Consider the following 17108-nt stretch of genomic DNA (forward strand, 5'->3'; position numbering starts at 1 on the left):
CTCTCTCTCGGCGAATGAAACACGGCACTGGTAATGAATAATAATTTATTAAGCGAACGAAACGGACGACGCCTCCGACGATCAGTAGCGCAGGCAGTGGTCGTGGTGCAGCGCGTGGTGCAGCTGAGGCGGCGGCGGCGGCGCGGCGTTCTCCTTGTCGCGCGCGTAGGGCGGCGGCGGCGCGCCGAAGTCGCTTAGCGGCGGCGGCTCGTACTCGTCGCCCGAGCCGTCCGACGCCTCCAGGTAGCCGAAGAGCCGCGCCGCACCCGCCGCGCGCGTCTCCCTCCGCCGACCGCCGCCCGGCGCCGAGCCCGCGGCCGGCCCCGCCGCCGCGGACGGGACGCCTCCGGCGGTCGCGCCGGCGACGCCGCCGCCGCTCGGCTGGGATCCGCTCGGGAAGCCGCCGCGCGCCACGCCGCTCGGCACTTTGAGGTTGCGGTTCTCGACGTGACTGTGGACACAAAGAGAGACGCGTGAGTGCGTGGGGGGCTCAGGGTTCCGGGCGCCGGACGTGGCGGATACGCACTGGTGGTCGCGGAGGTGCGCGGCGAGGTGCGCGGCGTCGTCGGCGAGGAAGGGGCACTTGGCGCAGGCCTTCTTGTTGTGCACCTTGTGCACGTGCGTGGCCAGTCGCTCGGCGCGCGCCGCCTTGTACTCGCACAGCGCGCACGCGAACGGCTTCAGGTGCGTGTTGAGGTGCCGCTTGAGGCACCAGTTGTCCACGCCAGACCACGCGCAGTAGCAGCACGCATAGCGCCGCTCGCTCTGAGGCTTTAACCGATTACCATTCTCCGTTATCCGTTTGGAGTGACTCGACGGATGGATTTTTATGTATTTATAAATAAATAAAATAATTACTTACTGCCAAAGTTGCGTTTGTAAACATTATATATATACTTGTTCAAACAAAAGTTAGTCTCACATGAATTCATTATAAAAAGATATCTTTAGGATGTAGATAGGTAAGCATATCTCTGGAACCGACTATGATTGTACGCCAGAAACTGTGGCCTTGGCGTACATCTTGAAAAATGTTATATACCTTCCCTACCTGAACCTTTTCATAAGTGTTTAGTAGTGGTACTCGTATGTTTACTTCCTTGCAGTAGTTTTTGAGTTTTTCGCAAACACTTGTTATTATATTTGACATTAAAGTCTAAAACCCGTCTCATTATCGAGCTCTGCAACAAACCGAACCGCGGCTGACGAAGAAGTTAGATGAATAGATGAGCTTACTTTTCGCCGCACGGGGATGGGTGCGGCGGTTTTGTGGGAGGCGGCCGCGCTCTCGGCCTTGGCGAGCGGAGCGCGTTCCGCCTTGACCGGCGCGGGTCGACAGTCGGGCTGAGTCGCCACCGGTGAACCCATTGTGCCTTCCGTCGCGGCCTTGCCGCCTCCGCCCGAATATTGCGCAGCGCCGCTGGACACCACGCCCGCCGCCGCGCCTTTCCCGCTCGCCCGGCGGATGCGGTTCAGGTCGTACGGCTGATCGCGGTGCATGCGAAGGAAGTGTTTCTTGACGTGGTCGGCCCGGTTGAATTGTTTCTGACAGAGATAACAGTGGAAGGGTTTTTCATCGCGGTGAATGTTCTCGTGGCGCGTGAACAGGTCGCGGCGGTCTGTCGCGTACGGACACGAGCCACAGGCGTACCGCTTGCCGACCTCGGCGGCGTTGCCGCCGGCCGTCGCCGCGACGCTCTCCCCGACGGGGAGGCTCTCGCCGGCACCCGCGTTAACGCCGCCGGCGTTCCCCGTCGATCTTCTCTCGGTTCGAGCCGCTTCCACCTGAAATTATGAGGGATCGTGGTGAGACGCGGGCGACGAGACAGGGCCATAGAGGCGAGCGTGACACACCTTGGTCTTGAGGCGCTGCAGATAGCGCGTGAGATCGTCGAGGGCGGGGTTGTCTCTGAGCAGGTGGTCGGCGGCCGCGGGGTCGGAGTGGTGGTCCCGCGCCAGATGGTGTCGAACGGCGCGGGCCCATCCGCTGGCAAATCCGCAGCCGGCCAGCGGACACTGGAAGGCGCGCGCCTGCGAGTGCGTGCCGAGCCAATGCTCGGCGACGCGCGCCAGAAAACCGACACATTCGCACTCGGTGCACTTGAAGAGCCGTTGCGCTGGGTTGTAGGCGGCGATGCGCGAGTGCGCCCACGCCAGCGGCTCCTCGGCGGCCGTCCAGCGGTCCTCGGCCGTGGGATCGGTGCGCGGCGTGAAGTTGGCCTGAAGGATGCCCGGGGGCGGGAAGCCGTTCTGCATGAGCGCGGCGAGGCCCCAGGCCGTGATGTGCTCCTCGGGCCGCATCTCGTCCTCGGGCAGCTCGCGCTCGGCCGCCGGGAACTCGACGCCCACGACGCCGCTGATGCCGACGCCGACGGTCGCCTCTTCGCCGTACAGCTTTTTGGTTATCTCCTTGAACATATCCTCGCAGTCCATCGCGAGAGAGGCCACGCCGGCGCCGCCGTCCATTCTCGGCCTTCGGCGGCTCCGCGCGAACGCGGAAGGCTCGGAGTCGGCGGCCGCGGCCGCGCCGCGAGGCCGCCGACGCGTCGCCCCGATCGGGACACGGGCGCGAAATGCGGGAGGCGGGTGGGGGTCCGCCTACTCGTTCGGGTGCCGGGTGCTGGCCGCGCGGCGGGTGCGAGCTAACTAGGCGGCGGCGGCCGGCTGCGCCGACATCGATCGCCTTTGCGCGCGCCGTCCGCCTCACCGCCCGAGCCCCTGCCGCCCGCCGCGTCGCTATCGACCCGCGACCCACGCTTACCTAGCTTTTCCCTTTTCTATGGAGAATAAGTTACTACTCAATTTCACTAGAAAGTATATTAATATAATAACCTTATTATAACTGGTAACTAAAATTAACTCTATGAAAATACAAGAATGCAGTTCTGTTCTACTACCCAATCGGTATCGGTAGAATCGTCATAGTTGTTTCTAAAATAAATTCCTAATCGGCGAGGTCTGCCCGACTATTGGCACTCCACAACCAAAGTATATATTTCACTTATATCCATTTTTATTCTGCAATGTATGAAAAAGTACATAAAAGAAAGCATTATGGTTCGACTAACCCGTGCACTCGACATTTGCTGTATTTTGATTTTGACTATACTAATGGTAAATTGATTACCGATTGCTTATTTCTATAACAGCGCTGTTAGGCACTAGGTGTAGTGAGAATATGGGTCGATGGGGGCAGGGGGTGGTTCTCGTGAATGAATTAAACGCCCCTAACAAAGCCCCCGAGAGTCGACCATGCCTACATCGACAGCTAGGACGGACATTAAAAATTTAAGACGCACCGACGACCTACTTAAGTTAGTTTTTTCGCAGCTAATTAAAAATATATCGTGATTCGATTTTTTCAAAGCTTCACTAACGTAACATAAAAATTTCAAAATTATCAAGGAACGTAAGTACATAGGTACGTAATGATTATTTAAGAATCAAGGTAATCAACTGATTAATTTAACTAAATTGAGCTCGAAATATACAGTAATTGTCGCCTACGCGACGAACGAAGTCACCTAGCCCGTATCGATACCGAATAAGTTATCATACTATATTTTCCTACCGATTAAACAAATACTTCAATAAAAACATCGCAACGCGCCTATAGTTTTCAGACATGAATGAAAATGGCCGATGGCGCGAAGAGCTCGTACAAAATCGATAGGCGCCGGCGAGTGTGCGGCGAGTGTAGGCGCGCTGCGGGCCTAGTTCATCGACCTGCGCGGCGGAGTCGACGCGCGTGCGCGGCGGGGGCGGCGGAGTTCGGCGTCAGTCGCGCCCCGGCCGCGGCCTCTTCCGTCAGTCCGCGCCATGCCGCGCCCGCGACGCCGCTAGCGCGGGCGTGGCCGGCCCGCCGCCCGCCCAGCCCGCCTAAAGCGGGCCGTGTGAAGCCGTGCCGTGCCGATATCCATTCGACGCATCGCGACTGCGAGTTTGCCGCCATGCTGTCCGGGGATTCGCTCTAGGAAGCGCTGGTGTCTTCGAATTCGGCCGGAGCCGTCGGTATGTCCCGTCCCGATCAGACAGCGGTGTCGACGTTCGCATGAACCGCAGCGAGCCCCGCTTTCCTCTTCTCAACTCTAGGTTCAGACGAGCGTGGCGCGGGTCTTCTGGCCCGCGGAGCAGGCTGACGAGCGCGCGCAGATCGGCCTCGGCCGTGAGATGACACATTTTATATCCCTGTCTCTCTCTATCTCTCTCGTTGAGGCCGCTAGTTGATGATACACACGCCACGATATCATGGGAGGGTGCCATGTTTAGTGGAAAGCGTAAATAATGAAGAACAATGCGTTGCAGATGTGCAGCGTGTCGGTGCCGCGCGGCCCGGCCGCCGCCGCCGCTAAGCCTTGCTGTCTCTGCTGGTGCTGTTGCTGCTCCTGCTCCTGGTGGGTAATCGCACCGTACCCCCACTTTTTGTTTTATATGGTTACGCGATTGTCAACTGCTGAAAAATATAATTTAACACTACTATTACTGTCCAGACCCGACCGCCAAGGCTAATATAACACAGCACTAAGCACTACATTTCCTCCCAATAATAATTAGGCGCCTGGTCTTAATTTAAGAGCAAACTTGTCACCGACAAAATATTCTCGGATGATGGATGGATCGCGTACGCGCCGAACGTGCGTGAAATAGTTTAGAAAGGCAAACGTTTTATATATCTTTTGAAGTAACTAAGTTCCGTCCTAGTTGCCCTTCATACACACACCAGTGTTGTGTCACTGACAGTTTTCTACACCTCGATAAATGTATTTTAAAAAACATAAAATACAACCTAGAGTAGTTTTAAAATATTATATATGGGAAGAATATTGTTTCACAATTTTTCTGTTCTTTAATATTAGATTATTATTTTAGTGAAATATGTTGCTTTACACATTTTTTACACTTGTTCCTTTGGCAAGTGACCATTTGCTTTGAAGCGTTCGAGACAATGAGCTAAATGTGATGTATCGTTTCAGGGCTAAGTGGTAAGTGCGGCCCTCGGCGCCTCACCCCCCGTTCCCTTCTACACGCGCGACGTAAGTGGTGGGTAAGTGTGACTTATAATACGAGCGTAAGCGATAAAAGCTGGGACTGTGCAGGTTGGCGGCGCGCGGGCCCGACGGCGGCCCCGGCAGGAAGCCGCGCGACCCCGGCACTTCGCCCTCCGAGCCGCTGCTCGACGGAGACGCGCCGTGAGTAGCCGCCCCTCGCGCTCCTCCGCCCTTCGGCCCCTCGCACGCTCACCTGCGTATCGTTGCAGGCCCACGCTCGACGAGATCCGCGGCTGGGGCGAGTCGTTCGAGCGGTTGATGCGCAGCGCCGCCGGCCGCAAAGTGTTCCGCGACTTTCTCCGCGGCGAGTACTCCGAGGAGAACATCATGTTCTGGCTGGCTTGCGAGGAGCTCAAGCGCGAGACGGACCCCGATGCCGTGGAGGAGAAGGCGCGCTTCATCTACGAGGACTACATCTCGATCCTGTCGCCCAAGGAGGTGTCGCTGGACTCGCGCGTGCGAGAGACGGTCAACCGCAACATGGTGGAGCCGACGCCGCACACCTTCGACGAGGCGCAGCTGCAGATCTACACGCTCATGCACCGCGACTCCTACCCGCGCTTCGTCAACTCGCCGCTCTACAAGGCGCTGGCCCGGTTGCCCGCCGCGAACTCTGAGTGACGCCCGGTGTACATAGTACTTCCCACTTCGACGTAAGGTAGTTAATTATCATTGAACGGGTACTAATTTTGTATATAGTTAGGTAAGTGACGCGCGAAAGAGAGGCGCGGGCGGCGCCGAGACGACTCCGCCGCGCCCCTCGGCCCCTTTCCCTCCGACCCCTTCCTTTCTCGCCCCTTCTCCCCTCGCCCCCTTCCACCCTACGAAACCCTCCCGTCTGCATTGCTCGAAAGCAATAATGGTGGACCAAATAAGTTTGCCAGTGAGTCAACGAATAAATCTGTTCATGTATTTCGGTGTTTCATTCTGTGCGAGTTCTCGATTTATCTTCTAAATGAAATTGGCGCTAAGGCTGTTTCAATATTGTAACTTTTTAGCAACTGCCCGCGAACTCGCCACTTAAAAGTATTTATGTACGACGAGAGGCGATATGAGCAGTAAATGTTTCTTAAGAATAAAGAATAAAAGGAGATACATAATAATGTATCGTAAAATTAAAAGTAGTAATACTAAACTCGATACAAAGAAACTATTCTCCATTTTTTATAAGAAATATAAATTTTCTTATACCAAAAGTTGTGTTTAAATTCTCTAAACCCTCCGCTGTAACCCTTCAACGTGATGAAAACAAGTAAGATGAAAACAATTATGAATAACCTATTATTATGACATTATAAAAATGCATATGTGACCACACATAACGGTTCAAAAGACGTTGACGCAACTCGTTTTAAGAAGCAGTATTAGGCCCCGAAGACATAAGTTGATATGTTCTCGATTACAACAAACTGAGGACGAACTGAGCTTCGTGTCTACTGACTTTGAACGAGTTTAAAGAAAATGTTATAGGTATTAAAATTAAATTATGACTTTAAAGAAATATAATATAATATAGTTGACATATTTGTAATTTCTAGGAGCGAGAATGTAAAATGAATTAAAATGAATGAATGAAATAAGACAGAATTTATTGGCAACAATTGTTTGTGAACTGGTTTTCAGACTGGTAAAAGATTACCTCTGTGTTTTGGTCTGCCACGTTACAAAATCTGTTCACCTGGAGGTGGTGGCGTCACTCAGCACATCACTCAGTTTTTGCCAATTATTAGTTACACCCTCAATTTTAAAATTTCTTAGTGAGTGTTTGTGCATATTCTGAACTATTTTAAAGGCAAAGTATTAGTAGGTAATATCAAGATTATCAGTCTAATATACTAATTTCCTCTTTATCCTTACAACTGACAACTGTGTGCCTTTCTTCATGTTATGAATATATCGAAATGAAGTATGTACTCAGGGCTTTTTATTTAAGATAAAATAGTGCCCAATGGCCACCGAACCGTTATTTCTGATATAAACAGTGTGTAGAACGTTTAATTTTGTCATAAAAATAAATGTGAAATTTATTATATTGTTCATTAATTAAACTGCATAAAATAATAAGGCTTATTATATAATATTCTAAATTTCTGCTAAGCAATGTAATTCATGCAGTTACTCCATAAATTGATACTATGACGTGCAGGTAAGTAAATTTAAAATAAATAAATAATATTATATTGTTTTTAAGCATGTATATATAATAGAATAATGTTCAATTAATAATTGTATTATTCATACAATAATAATAATAACAATATATTTAGAAATATAAATAAATTATCCTATACAATAAACTTAAAGTAACACAAGAATAACAATGAAAATTGTCATAAAATAATTATACTTGTCCCACTGTATTTAAAATACATTACTCTGCTTGATTTTTCTTCTTAACAATAATTCTGTTACGCTTTTATAATTGACTGAATGGTAAGCATTGAGACTGGTCATCCTCCACCTCATACGTGACAATTTCCACTGATGGCTGTAATACAATGATTATGTTTAAAGTGCAAATAGAGAAATGTGTTTGGTGGAAGCTGTATTAACACAACAATATTGGATAGCAATATTTATGGTAAAGTTAAGGCAAACAATAGAAAACCTTCAAAAACCATATAAAAGCTTTAAAAAGGATAAACTTAAGTGCAGTGTAGTATCTTAATGTAAGTTTTATTAAAACTTTTGTATACAAAATACAAAATCAATGTAAAATATTTTAACAAATCAAATCAATACTTACTTGGCTTACTTTTTTCATCGTCAGTAGTCGATTTAGTGCAGTGAATAAAACTATGCGGAAACTAATATTTCTTAGACCCAAAATCCCATGTAAGGTGAGTGGGGGGAAGCTTGAACGGTTTTTAAAGAGATGAGCAGAGTTGTGTTTGAACCTCTTGTAGAACAATAAATATTAACCTGTACTAATTTATGGCTTTGCATAGTATAGAGCAAAAACTACACTTTTCTATCGTATAATAAATAACATATTGTTTAATCTGTTCCAAGATAGAGAAAATAAGTAAATAAAAAAATAAAGATACGACTACAAAATAGGGTAAAGATGAAAACGTGACGGAAAGATTGACATTTTTCTAAAATCGTTAAAATTAATGTGAGATGTCGCCAACGGTTTTAAGCCCATAGCTTTTAATGACTTGAAAACTCACGTCTGACATTAGTAAAAAAAATACCTTTATTTAACAAAGATACAGGTAATTGTTTGTTTTTTATATATCAATCTTACCCCAACGGGAAAAGATTGAAACGGACGTTTTCAAACTTTTGCCATCGGGTACTTCTTTTCTAGATAGCTATTATTATTATTCAGTTTGGATCGTGCCGGCGGATTATTAAGAGAAACACGTGTTTACTTCGTAAATGTATATTGGCAACTAATCTTAATCGTAAAGATAATCGAGGCTACGTTTTTAGGTTTAAAATCGCAAAACAACCACTATCGACCACATTTCAAATTAAGAAAATTTATAGGTGCTTACATGCTTTGAGTTTGCTTCTACAACTTTCATTAAGGTATCGGTATATGGTGCGGTCAGAAAGAAATTATACAAAGAAGTAAGAACAATAGTAAAATAATAAATGTTAACCACTATATAGCACTAATCTATTTCGATGGGCAACGCACGTAGTTTGGTTACGCATCGCTTTGCTATATTATCACCACTCTTTACACTATAGACTCTGGTAAGACCGCCAAGGCCAGGATGCTTGTCGGTTATTCTTCCCATAAGCTGTTGGCAAATTGTCCTGTTTTTTTTGAGGACTGTTCATTCTTTAGGGAATGACTGGGCCGGTAAATGAAACTCTTTAGACTTCTTGTATAAACTTGTTTAATTTCTTTATATGACCTTTCGCTAGTCAAGTACAAAGAGAAGTGATGGCGCACGTCGCCCCACCTTACAATTATAATTTAAAAATGCGCCTGGTATAAAAGTTGCGCAATGTCGCAACATTATCTTCGTAACTTTTCCTACATAATGGGTTATAGGGAAAGTCCTCTATCACCCAAAACTTTATCAACAAATTATCCAATTTATTCTGTTGATATGATATTTGGCATTTGGCATTGATTACACTGTATGGCTAAACCTTGCTGAATAAATAGGACCACATATTAACCAACCTAAATGGGAATTTCTTAACGTTGGACCACAGTTGCCTAGTGAATATTGCCCATCCCTTATTATATCCCAGAATAAGTCTGCACCTATCCAGACGTCTACTGGAGCAGGTTGGTCAAACCTAGGATCAGCCAACTGCATGTTCCTAGGCAACTTAAATGTTATTTCAATTTTTTCAGTAAGTTTCATATTTTCTAAAGTAGTGTTTCAGTAACACTACTTGTACAGTTGCCAATGCCGATGACCTGTAGAGTGTCAACTTGATTAGGCTTTAATGACAATCTGTTCTGCAAAGATTTCGTTATAAAATAAGCTTGTCTTCCACAATATAGAACCGCGTGAACCTTGATCTTTTGCTGCCCAAGTGGATCCGACACCTCAATAAAAGCAGTAGACAACAATACGTGACATGTGTCTTCATTAGCATATATTTGTTTAATGGCTGTCTCTAGAACGAGAGCTCGATGTAGATGGGTTCGATGAGCAATGCAGCATACTGTTGTGCTTTTCCGTACATCCAGCCACACGACAAGGTCCCATACGACAATCATTTACGGAATGACCTTGCCTTAGACAAATCTGACATAGTTTATATTTCACTACGTCTTGTATTCGTTCATCTAAACCTTTGTCCTTGAACGTAGGATAATCATATATTTTATGATTCTTATCACAAATTATACACGAAAATTTTATATTTAATTGTTTATTTTTATTATTTTTATAACTTAGAAATGTTTTTATTTGATTTCCTTGTCCCTGCCCTTGTTTTTAAAATTGATTAGTAGTATTATAATTATTATTATAAGCAGAACGCACTTGAACGAGGTTTAGAAACATTGATATCTAACTTGTTATTTTGATTCAAAGATTCCAATATATCGGCACGATCTATTAAAAATTTATAAATTTTTTCCAGATTAGGTACATCACCATATAAACTACTGCGAACCACTTCCCATTTCAATATAGTATTGTTATCCAATTTTGAAGACAACATAAACACTATTAGTGTAGATCCAGTTTATAATTGTGACAATTACCCATTAGAATTGAAGCTTCGTCTTCAATTATCTCATAAAGAGGCAAGAGACTTACTAAATCGAAAAATGCAAAGAAAACAGAAATATAACTTTAAAACTGTTATGTATCAACCAAATGATTTAATTTTAGTTCGTAATAAAGTAGGGAATAAGCTAAACCCAATATATTTAGGACCATACAAGGTCATAAGAGATGTAACCCCGAACGTAGAAATAATTAAAAACGGTCAGTCCGCAACTATATACGTACATAAAAATCGGACCAAATTATATTATATATATATATACTTAATTATATCAATGGTAACATGATTATCTAAATATAATTTTATATATATTTTTTTTTTCGTTACTTTTGAATAGGAGGTGTGGTGTCACCTCTACATAATCTATATTCTATAGATCTGTGTCTAATATTTAAGGAACATTTATTCAAATATAGATCCAGTATTATTCGAGCATTCGTTTGTTTAATTAATAATCTCCCCGAACCTATGATAGGGTGGCTAGCGGCTATAGCAATTTATTTATTTATAATTCGTCCAAACTTGCTAAGTATACGTATACTACGTATACAAGTCCGCTGCCAAAATTGCCGAAAAACGCACCGTTTTTGAGTTATTAACTGCCAAAAGATTTTAATATTTCAAAAGTTTTAGAAATTTTTAATAAATTTTGAAAATTTTGAATTTAAAAATTTTGAATTTAGATCCTGGTAGGGGCGGACCAGGCGGACAAACCAATATATTAATATGTATTAATATATTGATCTGCCCTTAAAAACGCGAAAAAACCAACCGTTCCCGAGATATTTGTGTTTTCTTCCTGGTTTCTTCCCGTCGCTGCAGCTCCGCTCGGGTTGGTCCGATCTTCTGGTTCGAACCGTCGTTAAGTTCAGCTCGCAGAGGGCTATCCAACGACGTATCGCACCTTTCCAGAAAATTCGGATTTCGCCGACCACGTGCCACGTGGTTTTTGCGTTTTTATGTCGTAACTTTTTTTTTTATTTTTGATGGTAAAAATCCTTGCGACCCTTCAGCAGACGCGTCTTTGTGAGTTCTATCGAGTGACGTTATTTAAATTGGGGGTCACCGCTTTAGTTTTTAAGTTTTTGAGCTTTAAGTTGTTTTTTTATTAGGTTATTTTTGGTTTTTCAGTTATATAATTTTTTCCCCAAGGCATATATTTTAGAAAATTATGTTAATCGACTCGTCTTTTTGAGCCGCGTCTTTTGGTGTATAGCACTTGTGGGGGCCGGCTCTAATTCTCCGACCAGTGGTCACGCCCCTTTTTTATTTTATTTAAATTTCTCAAAAACCTTTATCCGTAAAAATCCAAGATTGGTGTCAAAAGATGCGGCTTAGCAAGGCGCATCCAGCGATGCGAAGAAAAGCACAGGTCACCGATCAAATACGTGCGTCGCACTCACTTTTGTCACTGTTTTTTCACTTTTTTGTTGTTTTTTGAACTTTTTAGTCACTTTTATTCACTTTTTATTAAACAATATTTATATATTTAGATTCGCCGTCGCGAGACGCACAAAATGATGTATCGCGATGTTTATTTCGCGACAAAAATCCTATTTTTGGGATTTTTAGTTTGCGGAGCTAAACGGTTTTGCTGCTTACGCGACGGCGGTTCGACTGCGACTGGTTAGGTTAGGTTAGGTTAGGTTAGGTTAGGTTAGGTTAGGTTAGGTTAGGTTAGGTTAGGTTAGGTTAGGTTAGGTTAGGTTAGGTTAGGTTAGGTTAGGTTAGGTTAAGGGCCTCATAGCCAAGCGGCTTTGTATGTGACCGTGGTGGGTGTGAGGTTCCGGGTTCGATTCCCGGTCCGAGTGTAAATTTATATTTATTCTCGGCCTTTGGTAGGGCTGTACGGTGCCGGGCGAGTGCTTAAACCGTACATAGTGGGCACAGTTGAGATTCTATAGTGTGCAGTGGGCACCCAACTATATCGATACTCCTGTGTAGGCTTAGAACGTAGCAATACGCTCTAGGCCGAGGGTGGCAATTACAAGTGGTTAGTAATTGGACATTCCTTTTTAAGGGCCTCATAGCCAAGCGGCTTTGTATGTGACCGTGGTGGGTGTGAGGTTCCGGGTTCGATTCCCGGTCCGAGTGTAAATTTATATTTATTCTCGGCCTTTGGTAGGGCTGTACGGTGCCGGGCGAGTGTTTAAACCATACATAGTGGGCACAGTTGAGATTCTATAGTGTGCAGTGGGCACCCAACTATATCGATACTCCTGTGTAGGCTTAGAACGTAGCAATACGCTCTAGGCCGAGGGTGGCAATTACAAGTGGTTAAGTAATTGGACATTCCTTTTTAGTACGCGTCGAGCTGTCGTAGCGGCAACTGCGTTTTCGTTCGCTCCGCGGCTATAAAAATCCTATGTGGGATTTTTGTGTCTGATAATTTTGTGAATGGTTTCATAAGATTCAGGAATTAATACTGATCATTTTGATGTGTGTGTGAACCTTGTAAGTTATAAACATTAATAACTACAAGGCATAAGTGAGTGGGAAATTGACCCGGTGTGTTTGTGTTGTTTTTGTCGTGACGACGTATAAGTTTTTAGAACTTATTCTATGTGTTGGATTGCAGTGACTATGTGAGTACTTTTATTTTTAAAATCGGCTCACAGAGTTGGCTAAAAAATTACTTTTAGTTTTGAGGTGGTTTTTAAACCATATTATTTCGGAGGGTGGTCTGATGACCTAGAAGAGATAACCATCGCCTTCGTCTCAATAAGGCGGTTTGATTGGTATCAACATAGTCTGGTTTGGAGCAGGGAGGGCTGAGATATTGATGTTAGCATCATTCATCATTTATGTTACAATATACGACGCCATCTTGTCGTAAATTTGGTGTCAAGTGAGGCGCTGTGACGCGTCGGTGTTGGCGGACGTCTCTCACACCGCAGTGAGTGAACGTGGAAGATTTACACCGAAGTGGATTAAGACATTATATTTAATTTTAAGTCTAATTTTAATTTTAATTTTAATTTTGATTTTAATTTTAAGTTAGAGTTAATCTTAATTTAATTTAGTTTTGTGTGGTGTATTATATTATTTATATTATTTCATTGTATTCATCCATTTCATACATGCATCTTCATTGATGAGGAGGATTATGGGGAGGTTTCCGTCGTCGTCCGATAGTGACGACGATGTGCCTATTGGCACTTGTTTTAGAAAGCGGGGTCATGCTAAGAACCCAGGGCGGGATGGGAAGGGAAGTTCTTCTCCATCTTCTCCACCTGCCAAGGGTAAGCCACCAAAAAAGGCGGCTTCTCATGTGGTGGGTTTGGAGGTGGCGCAGAGTGAGTTGCGGGATCTTGAGGCCTGGCCTCTCCCTGGAGAGGAAAAGCGTGGTGCTGGGGGCCATTTACAGGATGGGGCCTCAGCAAGCTCAGTGAAGGCTCCGGACGGGCCCCTCTCATCATGGGAGGATTACGAGGACGCAGTGGTTCTCTTGGGGGTTCCTGAGATCAAGGAGAAGTCGGCTGCCCGGGTTCACCAAATCATAGAGATTGCGGTGAAGTCGGGCAACCTTAAAGGTAAGTTTGTGCGCGACCTAAAGGTTGCGGCGAAAGATATGGGCGAGATGGTGGAGGATCTCGCCGACAGATGCCTCAGGGGGGATGAGGATAGGCGTCTCCAAAGAGACAATGTTCGCCTGAGGGCCCAGGTAAAAGACCTGGGTCTGGAGCTTGCGGCCCTTAGGAGGGATTTTAATGAACGCACTGCGCACTTTGCGCAGGCAAAGGGACACTCCGTGTCGGTGGAGGGTCCCTCCACTCCAGATGCCCTCCGTCAAATGATGGAGGGGCTTTTTGACGGGGTGAGGGAGAATCTTATGGGGGATGTGATGCGGGCTGTTGGGGGCATGTTGGATGCCAAGCTTGCGGGGATTGGGGACAGGCTCCTCCCTGAGCCTGTGCTGCGTCCTCCGCTGGCGGCATCGGCCCGTAGTCAGAACCCCGAGCGTTTTGTAGAGAGGGGGGGCCCGGGGGCCCTGAATTTAACGGGGCCCCAGGGCTCAAGGGCCCGTGAGGGTTCATTGGGGGGTCGGGGCACGGTGGCTCCGAATGTGGTGGGGACCCAGGGCCCCGAAGTTTTTGAGGGGAGCAGAGTCCCGGAGGCCCCAGGTCTTTTGGGGCCCCAGGGCTCTGGGGGTCCTGGTGACGGAAGCTGGGCGACCGTCACCAAAAAAAAGAAGAAGGGAAAAGGAAAGGGGAAGAAGAGTGGTTCTCCCGCTGCGCCGGTCCTTCCCCCTGTGAGTGGGGGAAGTGGCCGTGTGGGCCAGGCACAGGACCATGGAGTGGGTCACGGCGCAGGGCCCTCGGCTGGGCGGTCTGTCAGGGTGCAGCCTTCGCTCACTCCGCCGAAAACTTCCGCAGTGGTCATCACATTGCGGAGGGAGGCGGTGGAGCGGGGGGTGACGTATGCCGACGTGTTAACCAAGGCCAGAAATGGTATTAGCCTGGCTGAGATTGGTATCGCAAGTATCAGCATCCGGCTAACAGCAACGGGAGCTCGGATGCTGGAGGTGCCGGGGGTTGACAGGGAGGAGAAGGCTGATGCCCTGGCGGCTAGGCTTCGTGTGGTGCTGTCGGAGGAAGCCTTGGTGGGGAGGCCCGTCAAATGTGCGGACCTCCTTATTCGGGACCTCGACGACAGCATCACTGAGAGGGATGTGACGGAGGCGGTGGCTGCCATGGGTGGGTGCCTGGCTGAAGCGATCAAGCCAGGTAAGATTTGGAGGCGTGGGATACGGGGCTTGGGGGAGATGTTCCTCCTGTGTCCGGTCGCCGCCGCCGAGAAAGTGTGCCAAGGAAAGCTCCTCATTGGGTGGAGCTCCTGTCGGGTTGAAATCCGAGAGGATCGCCCTTTGAGGTGCTTTAAGTGCCAGGAGTTTGGTCACGTGCGGGTCACCTGTACCTCGGCGGTGGACATGGCGGAGGCGTGCTTTAGATGTGGGGTTGTAGGTCACAAGGCCCATGAGTGCAGCTCGAAAGAGCTGCATTGTGTGGTCTGCTCAGCGGCTGGGAAGCCGGCAGACCACAAAATGGGGGGTAGGGCCTGCAACCCTCCAAGGCGGAGGGGGGCTCCGTATGCCCCTGTAGCGTCCAGCACGGTGGTGGGGAATGCTCCCATGGAGGTTGGTGTAGAGCTGTCAAATAAATAAAATGTCTGACAGCCTTACTAGCCTCCTTCAGGGGAATTTAAGGCGCTCCGCTGCGGCTCAGGACTTGTTCCTGCAGTCGATGGCGGAGTGGGGGGTGATGGCGGCCGTTGTTACTGAGCCCTACTATGTGTCGCGACAGAGCTCATGGGTGGGGGACCTTCGAGGTGATGCGGCTGTGATTGCTCGGCCGCATGGACCTCCTCTCTCTCTAAGAGAGAGAGGTTCTGGGTTTGTTCTGGCTGATTGGGGGGAATGGACGTTCGTCGGAGCGTATTTTTCCCCCAATGAGCGTCTGAGCCATTTCGAGGGTTTCCTTGATGCCATGGGCCTGGCCATACGGGGGGCTCTTCCGCGGCCCCTTATCCTCATGGGAGACCTTAATGCGAGGTCTCCCACCTGGGGTGACAGGGTGTCGTGTCGGAGGGGCCCGGTTCTGGAGGAGTGGGCGGCGGAGTTGGGCCTCGTATTCTTAAACGAGGGAACGGAGCCCACCTGTGTCCGCCCACAGGGCAGTTCAAGGGTGGATGTGACCCTTGCTTCTGCGGCGGCGGCCCGGGTAACGACGGCATGGACTGTGCTGGACGGAGTGGAGACCCTATCGGATCATCGTTATATCCAGATGTGGGTCTCCACTTCGATGAGGTGGGATGTGCGGGGGCAGACTCGGATGAGATTTCCTCGCTGGTCCATAGGCCGACTGGACCGTCAGATTGCGCAGGAGGTGGCAATTGTCGAGGGGTGGTGTGCGCCCACTGGTGTTCTGGATGTAGATGAAGGAGCTGGCAGACTGAGCCTAAGTCTCCGAAGGGTGTCGGATGCGGCAATGCCCAAATGGAGGCCGCCGAAGGGGAGGAGAGCGGTCTACTGGTGGACATCGGAGATTGGCAATCTCCGAGGCGCATGTGGTGAGGCCAGAAGGGCCTACTACAGGAGCCGCCGGAGGAGGGGAGATAGCCCCAATGTCACGGAGGGCCTTCGGTTGATCTATAATGATCGCAAGAAGGCTCTCCAGGGGGCTATCTGTGAGGCAAAGGAAAGGACTCATCAGGAGATGCTTCGGGGGTTGAATGATGATCCATGGGGGCGCCCCTACCGATCGGCTCGTAAGAGGCTGAAAGGTACGGGGATGCCTCTCGTGGAGAGTCTGGAACCGACCTTCCTGAAGCGGGTGGTGGCGGATCTGTTTCCTTTGCCTTCTGACACTATCCCTCTGAATATGGCGGCGTCTGTGGGGGATGTGGCGGGCGGAGAGGAAGGGATAGCTCCGGAAGTCTCTGATATAGAGATGGAGGCTATCCTTACCCGTCTCAAAGCCCGCAAGAAAGCACCTGGCCCGGATGGTGTGCATGCGCGTGTCCTGGCAGTAGTCCTCCCTCATATGGAGGTCTCCGTCCGGGAGTTGTACACCGCGTGTTTGCGCGGTGGACGGTTCCCGGTGGCTTGGAAGACGGGACGACTGTGTCTCGTGCGGAAGGAGGACCGCCCGGCGGACAGTTCGGCGGCTTACCGCCCTATTGTCCTTTTGGACGAGGCGGGCAAGGCGCTGGAGTGGGTCGTGGCGTCTCGGTTGTGCCGGCACCTCTCTGTTGAGGGGCCGGATCTGAGCGAGGCACAGTACGGCTTTCGGGCGGGTCGGTCGACGCTAGATGCTCTTCGGGACCTGAGGTCTCACACCGGTGGGG

The 17108-nt window shown here is 48.1% G+C and overlaps 2 protein-coding genes and 1 long non-coding RNA gene across 4 annotated transcripts; 1 reads left to right on the forward strand and 2 right to left on the reverse strand.

The window, feature by feature from the left end:
• Positions 1–28: 28 nt before the first annotated feature.
• LOC125051533 (protein charlatan) lies at positions 29–3727 on the reverse strand. The gene is made up of 4 exons (XM_047651919.1): positions 1855–3727; positions 1237–1785; positions 527–771; positions 29–451 (listed from the first exon to the last, which is right to left on the reverse strand). The coding sequence occupies exons 1-4, from the start codon at positions 2464–2466 to the stop codon at positions 82–84; spliced, it is 1776 nt and encodes a 591-aa protein (XP_047507875.1). The 5' UTR covers positions 2467–3727; the 3' UTR covers positions 29–81.
• An 88-nt stretch (positions 3728–3815) lies between these two features.
• On the forward strand, positions 3816–5960 carry LOC125051534 (regulator of G-protein signaling 19). 2 transcript variants are annotated; one of them, XM_047651921.1, is made up of 5 exons: positions 3817–4011; positions 4306–4394; positions 4974–4982; positions 5097–5189; positions 5258–5960. In XM_047651921.1, the coding sequence occupies exons 2-5, from the start codon at positions 4306–4308 to the stop codon at positions 5667–5669; spliced, it is 603 nt and encodes a 200-aa protein (XP_047507877.1). In that variant the 5' UTR covers positions 3817–4011; the 3' UTR covers positions 5670–5960. The 2 variants fall into 2 exon arrangements, with proteins under 2 accessions (XP_047507876.1, XP_047507877.1); XM_047651920.1 differs by having other exon boundaries at positions 3816–4394.
• A 1426-nt stretch (positions 5961–7386) lies between these two features.
• On the reverse strand, positions 7387–8163 carry LOC125051536. Its single transcript, XR_007117297.1, has 2 exons — positions 7795–8163; positions 7387–7536 (listed from the first exon to the last, which is right to left on the reverse strand). It is a non-coding gene; the product is annotated as an uncharacterized LOC125051536 (long non-coding RNA).
• Positions 8164–17108: the final 8945 nt, after the last annotated feature.

Source organism: Pieris napi, chromosome 8 (assembly GCF_905475465.1).
Source record: "Pieris napi chromosome 8, ilPieNapi1.2, whole genome shotgun sequence".
NCBI classification, from domain to species: domain Eukaryota; kingdom Metazoa; phylum Arthropoda; class Insecta; order Lepidoptera; family Pieridae; genus Pieris; species Pieris napi.